Source organism: Macrobrachium nipponense, chromosome 12, assembly GCF_015104395.2.
Source record: "Macrobrachium nipponense isolate FS-2020 chromosome 12, ASM1510439v2, whole genome shotgun sequence".
Lineage (NCBI taxonomy): Eukaryota > Metazoa > Arthropoda > Malacostraca > Decapoda > Palaemonidae > Macrobrachium > Macrobrachium nipponense.
Genome location: NC_087205.1, coordinates 44,060,207 through 44,076,267, shown reverse-complemented (window position 1 = coordinate 44,076,267; position 16,061 = coordinate 44,060,207). Strand labels below are relative to the sequence as shown.

The window sequence follows — 16,061 nt, the reverse complement described above, 5'->3', positions numbered from 1 at the left end:
AGTAAGGTAGCGAAGTAGAATTGACTGACAATTTGCCATAGTAGTCTCGTTTTACTTCTTTAAGGATACTTTTCACTATGCTATTGAAGTTTTTTATGACTTGATCAAGAGGATTTTTTGTTAGTTTTTTATAAGTCACATCATCATCCAGTAGGGCTTGCATACGTGATTATGTAGTCAGCTTTATCTAAAATTACTATACTATTTGACTTATCAGCTTTTGTGATGTGGATAGTATTGTCCTTTTTAAGATCGGTCAAACTTTTTTCTTTATAGCGAGCAGGGAAGTTTACTTTCATGCTTAACATTGGCAGCTCCGTAAACAATACCTTTAATCATGTCGACATGATTTTGAGGAAGATCACAATATTTTTTCAAATTTACTTCCTCAAAATCATGTCGACATGATTAAAGGTATTGTTTACGGAGCTGCCAATGTTAAGCATGAAAGTAAATTGTCAGTCAATTCTCCTTCGCTACCTTACTTATATGGATTAGTCAAAACGCACAAAGAAAATAACCCTATGCGGCCTATTATCAGTACTGTTGGTTCAATTTCATATAAACTCTCGAAATATACACTAAGATCTTGTCCCCGTTACTTGGAACCATCTCCGATTCTCATATATAATTCTCTAGATTTAGTTGATAAATTATACAAAATTGCTCTTTGACCTACTGATAGATTTCGTTAGTTTTGACGTATGTTCTCTTTTTACTAAAGTCCCTATAGACTCTATTTTAGAATATCTTTAGCAATGAACTAACTCAGCATGAAGTACCCCTACCTATAAGTCACATTATTTCACTCACGAGTTGTGCATTTGTGATTGTAAGTTTATATTCAATGGTGAATTTTATCAACAAATTTTGGCATGGCAATGGGAAATCCTTTATCACCATTGCTCTCAAACCTGTATATGGAATTCTTCGAAAAACGCACTTACCTAATATCATTCATATTCCTGTAAAGTGGTATCGTTACGTTGATGATTGTTTAGCTGTTCTTCCTGTCGGTATTGATGTAAATGATTTACTCTCTAAATTAAATAACCAGGTACCATCGATTAAGTTTACTCTAGAATTAGAAAAAGACAATTGCCTCCCTTTCTAGACGTTTTGATACATAGAGAACCATTTCAATGTAAATTCAGTATTTAGGGAGGAAACCCGACTAACAACTTAACTTATGTTTCATTTCTTCTCAGGCCACCATCTTAATATAAAAAATATCAATTTTTTCCTCTATGTTTTTTACGAGCATTGCGAATTGTCAGTCCACAATATTTGGATCAAGAAATTGAATACATAAGAAAAATAGGGAAAGATTTATGCTATCCTTCACATATATTAGGACATTTTGCTATAATAAAGCCCACAAAAAGTTTTATACTGAAAACAACACACAGAAAGAAAATTCTAAGAACATTCTCAGTTTGCCTTATTTTAACGGATTTGAAACCATTAACCATTGTTAAAAGCTTTCAATGTCAACCTTGTTTCTTCCTATAATAACACACTAAAAAGAATGTTAATAAAAAATGGCCCAGAGAAAGCAAAAACAACATAATATATAAAATTCCATGTATGGATTGTCCCTCATTCTATCTCGGACAGTCCAGCAAGGGCTTAGAAGTAAGGCTAAGCCAGCATAAATACTCTGTAAAAACTGGGCAAAAATCTAATGCATTATTTATTCATTTAAGTGAAAACAACCACCGAATTAATTGGATTGACAGTTCAGTAATTGCACGGTCAAGAGATGTCTTATCACGAAATCTTTTAGAATCTGCTTTAATACAACTTGCTTTTCATTGTAATTTCAATGTTAGTCGTGGCCTTTTTTCATTTAGACCCTTGTATCTGTAACATGTTTAAGAATGACCTCAAATATATAATTACTGACTTAAATAAAAATCAGTTGCCTTAGAGTTATTAAAAATTTTTTTATTGTATGTATGTCTGTCATGTTTTGTGAATATGGTTTGTTTACCGGGTTCCGTTTAGCTGTCACCTATTAATCCTGTAATTGTCTGGAGATTGTATCTGAGATGATTGTCTTAAACCTTTAATTGCACCCTTTGTTTTATGCTTGTTTGGGAAGGTTTCTTATCTTCCAGTGTGTCGGATTCTAGGCACTAATCCTTTTATAATCCCTATCTGTCAGTTATACGAACCTTCTTGTATTGTCTTTTCTCGTATTTTTTGTCAGTAACTGCTTCAGTAAAGGGCTTTTAAGCCGAAAGATCTCGCAGACTCCTTCGTTTATTTTTCCTTCGTGGCATTTATCATATATATATATATATATATATATATATATATATATATATATATATATATATATATATATATATATATACAGGAAGGTTGGGGCATCTAGAACGCCCTAGATTCAATATAAATAGGATGGAGAAAAGCCAGTGTAGCATCATATATTTATTATCCAAATTTTCAAGACTTTGGTCTCATCATCAGGGCTGTAAATATACAAAATTTACAAATTAAAAAAGACTCAGTATTAATATCAATAAAAATGGAACAACATAAAAGTTAAATATAAGACTTAAAAAATGAACTAAAAAATTTTGAAAAATTAAAAAGTGAAGAATGCTTAAGTTAGTACCTATCTCTATGGAGTTAAAAAACTGAGTGACGTTCTCTGGTTATAGCATAGATGACGTCCTCTTTTCCAAACTAGAGAACGTCACTCAGTTCTTTAACTCCACAGAGATAGGTACTAACTTAAGCATTCTTCACTTTTTAATTTTTTAACTTTTTTTAGTCTATTTAAGTTCTTATATTTAACTTTTATGTTGTTCCATTTTTATTGATATTAATATCGAGTCTTTTTTAATTTGTATATCTTGTATATTTTACAGCCCCTGATGATGAGACCCAAAGTCTCGAAAATTTTGACAATAAATATATGATGCTACGCTGGCTTTTCTCCATCCTATTTATGTTATATATATTATTTATACAATAGCCATATGTACCCTATATATATATGTATATATATATATATATATATATATACGTATATATATATTATATATATATGTATGTATATATATGTATATATAAATATATATATATATATATATATACATATATATACATGCACACACATAAACTCCTCATCTTGGAGAAAACTCTCACCGTCCTTGCAATAGCCACCCAACCCAGAGAACACGGAACTGATAGAATAAGTAAAGAACATTTAAAAAGCAGCCTTATAATATTTTCCCTTCGTCGGTCCGTGATGAACAACAAGGGCACACAGTCTGCTGCCGCTCGGCTGAGCTCTTATTTATTTTTGCTTTCATTAATCAAAATGGGTGTTTGAGCGACGCAAAGAATCGTATTTTGTCTCATAAGGCCATGAATTTGTTCGTTTCCCGGCAATGGGTAAAATATTACGATTTAAGGTAATTTTATGTGAAGTCTTTTCACATTAATTAACGGAGTTACGGAAATTATGGCAAAATATCAGCTAGTTTCTTCTTCTTGCAAATATGATATGTAGGTACTCAAGTAATATCATTAATTAGTTCTTTATAAAATTTCGTGCAACTTGACTTCATATGCAATTTTGAATTTAACTGTAGATATATATATATATAATATATATATATATATATATATATATTATATATATATATACATATATATATATATATCTATATATATATAGATATATATATATATATATATATATATATATATATGTATATACATATATACATACATACACACACATCCAATCACCACAAGCCCACAACAAAACTATCTAAAAAAATAGGCGGGAGTTGACTTAATCGTGCATTCACCTTCAACAATTCTCAATTCATCAGAATTTAACGCTTCTCTCTTTTCGCAATTTTTTCATCTATTCCCTAACTCTCTTTTCTCTTTAACCTTTCATCAACTGTTCTACTGTCGTGACGCCACGCGCAATATGCTGTTTCGAAAGCGAATGCATAACAGAACGTAATGATTTTGTAATAAATTCGCTTGTCTACGGAATATTAGGGGATGAATCTTTCACTCCTTTTGTAGTGTGTTAACAATAATAATAATAATATAATAATAATAATAATAATAATAAAATAATAATAATAATAATAATAATAATAATAAAGGCTACGACCAGGAAACTGAGAAAATAAGATGGCATCCCCTCCATGAATATTTTTCTCATTATTATGTACTTATCTTCTTGTAATTCTAACTCGTTTTCCCCAAATATCCTTGAAAGGAGAAGGATTAGACCCTCAAAATTTTATTGTGTGTATATGTCTCTGTTGATAATGATAGTATGCAGTGAAATATATATACTATGTATATATATATATATATATATATATATATATATATATATATATATATATATAAAGGTATAAGCCACGAAGAAAAAGTAAACAACGGAGTTTATCCAAGATCTTTCGACTCGACGTCCTTTACTCAGCAGATAATTACTGTCTGAGTAAAGGACGTCGAGTCGAAAGGTCTTGCAGAAACTCGTTGTTTAATTTTCCTTCGTGGCTTATACCTTTATTTATGGATTTATCACTTATCACGTTCTAAACTTTCGCGATTCAGTTCTATATACATACACACACACACACACACACATATATATATATATATATATATATATATATATATATATATATATATACACTACATATATATATATATATATATATATATATATATATATATATATATATATTACTCATAGTGAATAGGAATTGGAGTGGATGGAGAGGAAGATAAAATCCAGAAAATGAAAGAGATGCGCAAGAATCTAGAGGTGGGTTTGGGGGGAAATTCCACAATATACTAAGAAGTAATATATAGAGGAGTTGGACAGCCATTTGAAGAAATCAAACGAGAATCTAGGTAAAGTAAAAGGCTAAAAAGTAAGAGCAACTAGTGGCCGGAGGAACGCTGTAAACGCCCTTTAGTAATGCCTACAATGAGCCAAGCGAGGTGCACTGACGGCACTGCCCACCCACCCCTACAAGGTGAAAAGGATGACGTAATCCAGACAGATAATTGCAGTCATCGGCAACTGCTTCTTTTCCTTCCTTTGCGCTCAAAAACCTTGGATATTCAACAAACATTTAGGCGGCCAAAGTGTTAGCAATCACAACAAACAATTCCTTCGCTCGATTCACCTGCAGCTTTTTTTCTTTTAGGTTTGCGTCGATACAACAAAGCTCAAATGCGTCTGGTTTCCGAACTTCTCAATTCAGAGGGTGAAAGGGAATTCTATTTTGTTTACAAGTCATAAAATGCACTTACCCGTTGTATTTGCGTTAAGATACTGAAAATAAGTATTTGAAATAGGATTACGGTTCTTCAGTTTGTTAAAAGAATATAAATAAAGCAAAGTTTGTCTTTTGGAACACCAAAGGTATTTCCTGTGTATTTAGAATCAGATTTAAGAATGAATAAAAATCACTATAAAAGCTAAAGATATCAAAATACACGAAATATCATCTGGGGGATTTAAAATCTATTTTCAAGGCAAATAAAAATCAATATACAGCTTTGAAATATCAAAATAGAAAAGATAACCTTTGGTATATCTGAAACCTATTCAAAAAAAAGAAAAAAAATATCAATATAAAAACTTGGAATATCAAAATACAAAAAATCACCTATGGGGGATTTGGAACCTATTTTAAAAATAAAAATAAAAATATATAATAGATATAAAAATATAAAAAGTAAAATCTATACCAATTTAAAACGAGAACACATTTTGTGCTAATTTGCATATATTCATAAATTCATCCTAAAACAGGAATTGCATGTCTGCCTCTTCATATCTCTTACGAAATATGTGTGTATTCCCCAGAGGTTGCCATCGCCCTACTAAGCCCAAATGCCCTGGCCACGCCCTCTGTGACACAAACGGCTATTCACGCCTTTCTTGGAACAACAACAGCTGCCGTGACTTTCACGTGACGTGAAAAAGATAGATAAACGACAAGTGAGCCTTTTATTTCATTATTCAGTAAACGAGAATGAGTCGCGCTGTAATAATTATTGTGGCGGTTAATGAATCAGCTTTTACGTTGCACAAAACAGATATATCTCACCTTTCAGTTCATGTTCAGACACTTCACGCGCCTACTGGTTTGGTCAACTGCATCTACTGAATTACATTAGGATCATTTTAATATAATGCCTTATTCCATTTGCCTAAGAGGATACATTGACAACAACTGTATGAACTCTCGTCTCTGCTGTATTACTAAGTACGCCGAGTGATAAATATTCGCGCAATATTCCGGAATGAAATATAATGTTTACTTTATTTATGAGTAAAATATAGACAAAATTTATGTGCTTATAATGATTAAATATACATTTTCTAATCTAGAAACACTGTAAGTTGGTTAACAAATCCAACAAATATTCAAATTTATCACTTACTTTAAAATGACTTGCTTTAAATAATAAAGAAAATATAAAATTTCCTACTACTTTTACATATGAAAACGTATCAGTTATTCACATAAAAGAAATCTATTTTATTGTAAAACGTTACCTACTGACACTAAAAATAAAAATCTTGAATATTATTTAAGCTGTCAGGCCAAGCACTGTGGCACTTCAGGCCATTCAGCTCTAAATTAAGACTGCGAGGGAGGGAGAGGGAGTTGCCTAACACTATTACAGTGACGGGAAGAGGACAGCAAGATCTTTTTTGAAGAACCATCTTACCCTCTTCTCCAGCTTCTTCCTCCTTGATGACGTGTAATCCTCGGAGGGACGAGTCGTGAATGTACAAAAACTCGAACTCATAATCCATCCTTGGGCGCTCAAGTACGAGTACCAGGTACAAGCACTAATAAAGTCTCAGTGCTGGGTCTCCAGACATGTTAGCGTTTACAAGCACCGTTCTTTACCACAAAACTTAACAATATACCCATTGTGTTTTCAACTTATTCACTTAATTCTATCTTAAGTTTTCATAATGATAAATTTTTCTTCAGATTTTTTTCTCAGATTTTCTACGTTCGATGGAGTGAGCGATGGGTCACCAAATGTTTCGTGCCTTTTAAACGCCAGAATTAGTTCAGGTTGTTGATCACTGGTTCATCGGTTTTTTTCAGTACTGTTTCATATAAATATCAGCTAGAGTATTCATTAATAACGAACACGTAAGAGATATGCAAAACAAAATTATGACACACACACAAACACACGCATATGCATATATATATATATATATATATATATATATATATATATATATATATATGTATATATATATATATATATGTATATACATAAATAATTAATACAATTTATATATGTGTGTGCGTTCGTGTGTGTTTACGTGCGTATAAGTATCTACTGAAGATGTTGCATACGCTTTCGCGAAAACAAACACACCGTCGATCGGGCTTACAAAAAATAAAAGATATAAAAATCAGTAACACAACTTTACATTACACTATTTCCTGTATGAGTAACTACTCACGCCTATTTATTTTATAAAATCAAACACAATCTAACCGTTTCCTTTTCAGTAATTTTTTTTTCTTCACATAATCACCTTCACGGCATTCATTAGCAAGCGTTAAATGTTCGCGCTCCGCTAAATTTAGGTCGCGTAAAACTAATCTGTGCTAACTGTTTTAGACAGAGGTCAACATTGTCACCTTGTAGTAAATGGAAAACTGATTCCGGATCGAAGTAACAAGAATATTATTATTGTAAGTGACCGTGGCATTGCGGATTATCTGAGAGGACGAAAATACGCCATGTAAATCTCGCGTAGAAAGGAGACGATGTATGAGCTGAAGATAAAATCTTTTTACAGGTTGCTCCTGTATATTTTTATAGGGGGATGGGAGTGGGAGGGGGCGGATTGGTGGTGGTTGGGGGGAGAAGGTATTCTGTATCAATAAAAGATGATAAAAGCTTCATATAAGTTTCACGTTTCACGCTATACTTTTTTCCACTCGTCATACATTGAACACCGTATTTTATTCTAATGATCCGTTTATAAGTGAACATATAAACGACTGAATCTTATTAAAACAATGACTGGGAGAGAACAAAGATCATAAAGTAACCTTAAATAACACCGAATTCAAACGATAAATTAAATTGAGCTGAAAGAAATAGAATTCATGGACCACATAATAAAAGACCCATTATGAAAATCCACAGACCATGCTCAGTGAATTCATCATTGTTATCGACGCCGGGGCAACATTATTAACAATGAAGCATGAGCACCGTCAACGCTCTTCTTTGTCTCTGTCTCTCTCTCGCTCTCCCTCAGTGAAAGCTAGGTTTCAAGTGCGATTAAGCACTTGTGTAACCAAAGGCGATGAGCATCACAGACCTCCGCCATACGTAACGGCGGCGGAGCGATGAACGTAATCGGATTACTAACGTTTGACGTTTGCGCAACAGAGATGATCTGTTTCTTTCGTCTGTTCTTTATTTGGGGTGAGGGGTTTTGTGGGGGGCGGGGGGTACGTGGAACATAAATCATTCCTCTTCTATTTAATCGACTGTTCGTTCTGGCGTCTGTATATTCTGTGTCTATCTCTCGTGATATCTTGCAGCCTATATGCAACTGAGTTTTCCTCAGAATTGCTCTCTCTCTCTCTCTCTCTCTCTCTCTCTCTCTATATATATATATATATATATATATATTATATTGATATATATGTATATATATTATATATATATATATATATATATATATATATATATCTTAGTCTGTTTTTGGGGAAAACCGACATAAATCATTCTTCTCCTGTCTGATTTCCTTTCCGTCTTGGGGTCTATATATTTTGGGGTTTTATCTCGTGTTACTTGTAGTCTATATGAACTTAAATTAATATGTCTTTATTTGCATCTATTAATATCTCTAGGTCTAATCTTACTAAACGTACATTCCAATACAGATATCCATAATCTTAACTGCATGGTATGCATATTCTTTGATTTTAAACCTATATATTTCTATCAAACAGGTTATAAACAACATATATCCACAACAGCTATTTTTCTATGTATATCACTCTTGCCTTCTTCCTTTTACATTCACTTGACTGTGCATGAATTCGATTCATACACCAATGTTTTACTGGAACAGTTTTGTCCAAATAGTATTGTTTTCCTCAGCCACCTGGGATTAATGTTAGTTGCAGAAACTCACATATTTAACTATGGCAAAAAATGCTGGAGTTTTATGTTACCAATAAAAACTGCATAAATATACAGGGCTATTGAAAGTTGCCAATGAAACAGCATGAGCATGCAGAGGTTTGTAATGTCACCCATAAAAAATTCAAAAACATACAGAGCTATTTAACGTTGCCAATCAAAATTGCATGAACATGCAGAATTATATAACATATCGCCAAATGTTCATTAAGAAAAACGTAGCCATTTCTCAGATACAGATACCAGCTACTCTCTCGTTCTCCTGAAAGATATGCGCATGACTGGAAACGCTCTTTAAGAGATGGTATGTTCAAATTGCTTGACTATACTCAAAAATTTTCCAGTAAGCGTGAGCACAAGGCCAGATCATCAATCTGGAAAGACTGAAGAGCTCGAAACGACAGTTTCGCCTCTCTCAATAATCTTCACGCGGTGATCAGCAAAGCAATGTTCTGATAGTCAGACGTTTTAGTAAGACATCACGGTGATAATCACTCTCTGTTAAACCACTGTACAGTGATAATAATCACTTTACTGCCAGTACTTTGAACAGATGTGTGCCTGGGCACTGCAAGTCAATCTTCCGAGAAAAACAAACGTCAGGGAACCACTTCATGTACGTACTATTACTTTTTGTTTGTATAGTGTTTTTACGTTGCATGGAACACGTACTATTACGTATGTACTCATGCACGATAATGTACCTGTGCAAGCGTGTACGTGCGCGCGCGCATGGAACAGTAGAGTCCTCCAAGATAACAAAAATAACGGATTCTTAGACAAGCTTTAGTAGGAAAATTTTGGAGTGACTGCATATCGGTACTTGGGGATCCTTCTCGAACTTTTGGGATCTGTTTCGCCTTCCCTTTGGGTATATACTATATATATATATATATATATATATATATATATATATATATATATATATATATATATATATATATATATGTATGCCTAGGTGGCCCCCTGGATCCGCTAGTGTCTGTGTATATATATGTACGTGTATGTGAGTATGTATATATATATATATATATATTATATATATATATATATATATATTATATAATATATATATATGTATTATTATATATATATATATATATATATATATATATATATATATATATTATATGCCTAGGTGGCCCCCTGGATCCTAGTGTCTGTATATATATGTACGTGTATGAATATATATATATATATATATATATATATATATATATATATATATATATGATATATTATATATCATATATATTATATATATATATATGATATATGTATATATATATATATATATATATATATATATATATATATATATATATATATATATATATATATATATATATATATATATATATATATATATATATATATATATATACAGACACTAGCGGATCCAGGCGGCCACCTGGGCATGTGTCCCCATGAAGAATAAAGAGAGGATAATGATATTGAAGATTTAGATAATAACACAGATGAGAAATATAAAAATTGGAAACAAAAAAACAATCAACTATAGAAATAATATTAAAATTGAGGCAAAATAATAACAATAATGATAATAACAATAATCTTAGGGATAATAATAATGGATCCAGTATATCCTGATAGAACAGGCTATTGCTGTCCATGTCAAGATTGCTACTTATACATACATACGCACATACATACATATATATGGCATATGTATATATATATATATATATATATATATACATTTATATTTATATGTGTGTTGTGTATAGATATATAGATAAATATATATAATATATATATATATATATATATATATATATATACACATATACATATATATATATATTATATATATATATATATATATGTATATATATATATATATATATATATATATATATATATATATTTTAAGCATTAAGTTGCAAATCTCCTTTAATATCCAATTTGCTCCACCTCGGAATTCATATATTTTCATATATGTTCCGTGGTTCGAGCCCACTGGATGGCGAACTTATTATCGATTAAAATTTTTCCTTCGGTTTACATATATGAAAATATATTAATTCCGAGGTAGAGCGAACTGGTTATGAAGGACATTTGTAGCTTAATGATTGTATATGAATTACGGTGATGTGATAAAAATTCATATATATATATATATATATATATATATATATATATATATATATATATATATATATATATATATATATCTGACTAATCCGTTCTATTACTGAAGAATCCTTGTCAAAGAAATCGAGATAAGCAGTACATATACCTAAATAATCCAATCATGAAATTTGATAGGGGGTCTTAACTTTTATCCATTTTCGCAAAGTTCAAAATTTATCGGTCAGTGTTGACTATAAAATGGTAACCTAAACGAACAATACATTGAGGGAAAAAGGCTTGAGAGGAGGGTTCACGTTTCATCCATTTTACTACCAATATAATAACGACAAAAACTTAGACATTACCAGTCATAAAATACAAACTTCTGTGAGCTTAACGGACCATAAAACGGGTAAACCTGATCGAGACTAATTGCTTTTGAAGAGCAATTAAGGATTTTTTTTTTTTGGTGACGATACGTAATTTATTTCGAGATGTGAAATTATTTGTTTAGAAAAGAGGACAACGTATTACTACTACTACTACTACTACTTTATTATTATTATTATTATTACTATTATTATTATTACTATTATCATTATTATTATTATTATTCAGAAGATGAACCTATTAATATGGAACCAGCACACCACAGGGGCCATTGGCTTGAAATTCAAGCTGCCAAAAAATATTATGATGTTCATTCGAAAGACGTAACAGAATTAATGGGAAATACAGGAGGAGGTGACCAGTCGTTAGAAAAACAGATAAACTCACAAATAGAAAAATTAACTTGTAAGTAAATTATTAAAATACAAGAAGCACTGCATTATGATCTCCGCTTGAACATCTGAAGTTCCAATAGCACGACATCCTCGGGGAGGAACAAATTATTGAACGTAAATCCATAAAATGGACTAACTAATCATGAGGACATCTTTAACTAAAGAGATGAGTTAGTTTGGCCATCACAGAGGGATGGCGCCGTTAGAGCAGAGGACAGAAGAGATTCCACCCACACCGACACAGAAATTCCTCGCCTGAAAAAGTCTGCGAATTCTCGAGGGAGAGGAAGAGAATAATTCGTCTCGCTAAGAATTCAGAAATTCCCGGCGAATAGGGGAAAGAAGAAGTGTAGGGTAACTACATGAGCTGAAGAAGAAAAGGACACCGATAAGAAGGAGAAATAAGAGAATGAAGGAGGAGAATAAGTGCAGAAAGAGAGAGAAAGGAGAGGAATGAGGAGAATAAACTAGGAAAGAGAGAAAGGTAAGGGAAGGGAACGAGATCAAATGAGAAGTTAAGAAAGAGGAGGAGAAAAGCGAGAAGAATAAATTATGGCAGAGAAGGAAGAGAACAGAAAGAGATGGAATGAAAACAAGGAAGTTAAGTAAGAGGAACGAAAAAGAGTAAGAGAAATAAAGGAGGAGAATAAATCTAAGAAACACAAGGAGGAGAAGGGAGTTAGGAAAGAGGGATGAAAAAGAAAGAGAAAGAGAGGACAATCAATTTAAGAAACTTAAGGACGAAAAGAGACATAAGAAAGAAGAAGAAAAAAAGAGAAGAAGAATAGTAATATATAAGAAAGGGAAACGAAGGAAGAAAAAAAAACGGAACGTATCCGAAATAAACGCGAGGAGAATGGAGATAAGCAAGGGGAAATTAAAAAAAAGAAATAGAAAGAGGGGAGAAGAACAAAGGAAGTAAGATAAATAAGGGAAAAGAAATAAAACAAGATCGAATAGCGCCAAAGCCAAGCAACCCTGAAAATCACCGTTGGGTGCAGTGCAGCGCTCTGATGAAAACAGCCGCATCAATCAGTAGCAGGTGATTTCGAAGCCGCTTTCCGCCGCGGAAATGGACCTTTTCAAAGACACACCGTTCTAGGCAGGTGTTCCTAGACCCTCTGCACGCTAATGAGTCAATACCTGAGGGGGCGTCGGGGGAGGGGGGGAGGGAAGGAGGTTTAAATAAATGGGCAGGTGCTTTTTAAAAGGGGCAGTGAAGCGGGGAAGAAGGATTTATGCCCATTCTGCTACTGACGCTGCAGTCGGTTGTACTAGTAGGGTCCGTTAGGTTTTTAGGAGAGTTTTTGGGGTTCGTTTAAGCTCGCTTTATGCAGATTTACATCAGATGAAGGAGATTTAAAATATGTATATACATACATACATACATATATATATATATATATATATATATATATATATATATATATATATATATATATATATATGTATATATATACATACACGTGTGCACAAGCGTAGTGTTATGATAATAACCAAAAAATTAAAAGATTATGAAATCAAGTACAAACTTTTCTAATGGTAATAGCGCTTATATTCCTAGCCATATGAAAAAAGTAAGCAAAATACCTCAAATATAGTATAAGAAAACATGAATTGCACGGAATAAACTGAAATCTATAACTGGATTCAACATTTAACGACCTCAAAATTCTATGAGCACTAAAGGAATTAATTAATAAGGGAAACAATTTTTTTCTGAAAAATACAGGAGGATAACAGATCTCTTGATTGTTACTAGGCTGAAATAAACATCCTTTTTTTCATTTTTTTTTACACTTTCTATCCCTCAGTTACAGATCTACAGCAAAACTTGTGTAATTCTTCGCGTTGACATATACTGCAATTTCACTTACATGTTGATCATACAGAAAGTATTATTGAGGTGAATATCATGAGTCCTGCCAAAATCAAGCAGAAGTAATATTTTGACAGATGGTAATTTTCCTGTATGTATATGTATGTATGTTATTGTTGTATGTATGTAGTATAGTAGATATATATATATATATATATATATATATAGAGTATATAAATATAATATATATATATATATATATATATAATATTATATATATATACATAATATTAAGTATAAAAGGCGATTAAAACACTCTGCTTTAAAGCTTAAGGACTATATTTCGGTGGACTAACTCCCACCCTTATCAATTAGTGAATTACAGAAGGAGTTACATTTGCTAAATATATAGTGAGAGATATGTCCTTGGTGATGCCTGGGGCCACTGCTAAGCCAACGTTGGTTCTGTCAATTGCCTTAATCCGCTTCATTGTTGCCTTAAGGAAGATATTATCTATATGGTCAGAGTCCCAGGCTCAATGGGAAAGGTTGATCCTATTATTTTGCTATTTTATCAGTGAAGACTCTACTGTCTGACATTTGCATTGACAGCTGGTTTTGTATAAAATTTGGGATGAATTCAAATCCATAGTATGGTTCGTGTTATTTATATGATGGAAAATTGCCGATCTATGTTGTCTTATCTAACTGAGTGCTTATGTTGAGTTAATCTTTCTGAGAGAGATTTTCCTGTAAATCCATAATATGACTTATCACAATCCTTATAGAAGATTTCATAGACTCCTACGTCTTAACAAACTGGTTTCTGCTGAATGTTAATTAATGCTATCCAAAGTTTGTGTGATCTCTCGTAAATTACACACGTGAGGGATTATGATTTTGTTTGTGGATTTTTCCTTTTCTCTGTTTTCTGTAGGCTTGTAAAACAAGCTTTTTGCTTTATGTAAGGCTTTTTGTATAATGTGCATGGGGTATTTTAACAAGATAAGTTGATTTCTGATTGTTTCTTTGGCAAGAAAACCTGGGGAGCGAATTCCCAGGGCTCTAAGAAATAAGTTACTTGCTATGCCGAGTTTAGCTGAAATGTCATGTTAGCTGTAAAAATGTATGTATGAAAGTGAGAATGTCGCTTTCCTGGAGACAGTGAATTTGTAATTGTTAATAGTTCTGATGATTAAGACATCTAAAAAGGGGATTTGTTTATTGTTTTCCCAATCTACTTTAAATTTTATGCTCGGGAGTAAAGGATTTAATTTTTGTAGAGACATCAAAGTCGCCCCACTCACTTTTCCAGTAAGTTAAGATATTGTCTACATAACAAAGCCAGATCATATATGCAGGTTTGATAGGGTTTATAATTACTGTTTCGAAGTACTCCATATATAAAGAACCAAGCGGGCTCCCCATGCTACAACCGAATTCTTTAAGGTATAAGTTATCACCAAAGGAAAAGACGTTATTAGTGACGCAGAGCTCTACAAGTTGTACTATTTTATTCAATTCTATGGGAAAGTGGTCAGCAAATGGATCAAGTTTATATATATATATATATATATATATATATATATATATAATATATATATATGTGTGTGTGTGTGTGTGTATGTGTGTGTGTGTGTGTGATATATATATATATATATATATATATATATATTACATATATATAGAAAAAATATAACGATAAAATGAGGTTCTCCAGCACCGAACATCGTTGAGGAAAGAACCTTAAAATCTTGAAATATTTATATAAAAAAAATTGGTAAAAACTTGGAAATATATATAAAAAAATGATAAAATAGGCTCTCCAGCACTGAACATCATTGAGGAAAGAACCATAAAATTATGAAATATATATATATATATATATATAATATATATATATATATATATATATATATATATACGGTAAGAACTTCAAGAAACTCAACTATATATATGAAAAAAAGATAAACTAAGGCTGTAATCGTGCGTAAAGAAAGCTATTCGTAGCGCCATCAACGCATCCAAAGAAAGTGATTGATGAAGAGAAAGTTGTCGTTTTAAATTTCCTTTCGGTAGCCTCGTCGAGCACAGCTTCAAGAGACACTCCCACAAAAAAGAATAAAAATAATAATAAATAAAAAAAAATCACA

General features: G+C 32.0%; 1 protein-coding gene across 6 annotated transcripts in view; it reads right to left on the bottom strand.

Moving 5' to 3' along the window:
• Nucleotides 1–16,061, bottom strand: part of LOC135224508 (uncharacterized) — a 388,697-nt gene that overhangs the window by 51,507 nt on the left and 321,129 nt on the right. Inside the window, exon 1 of one of the 6 annotated variants that reach the window (XM_064263543.1) lies at nucleotides 6,742–7,125. The exons of the other annotated variants lie outside the window; for them this stretch is intronic. Within the exon in view, the coding sequence (XP_064119613.1) occupies nucleotides 6,742–6,829 (88 nt within the window). The 5' untranslated portion in view covers nucleotides 6,830–7,125. Of the gene's footprint in view, nucleotides 1–6,741; nucleotides 7,126–16,061 lie in introns of those variants that run through there. 6 annotated transcript variants of the gene reach the window in all.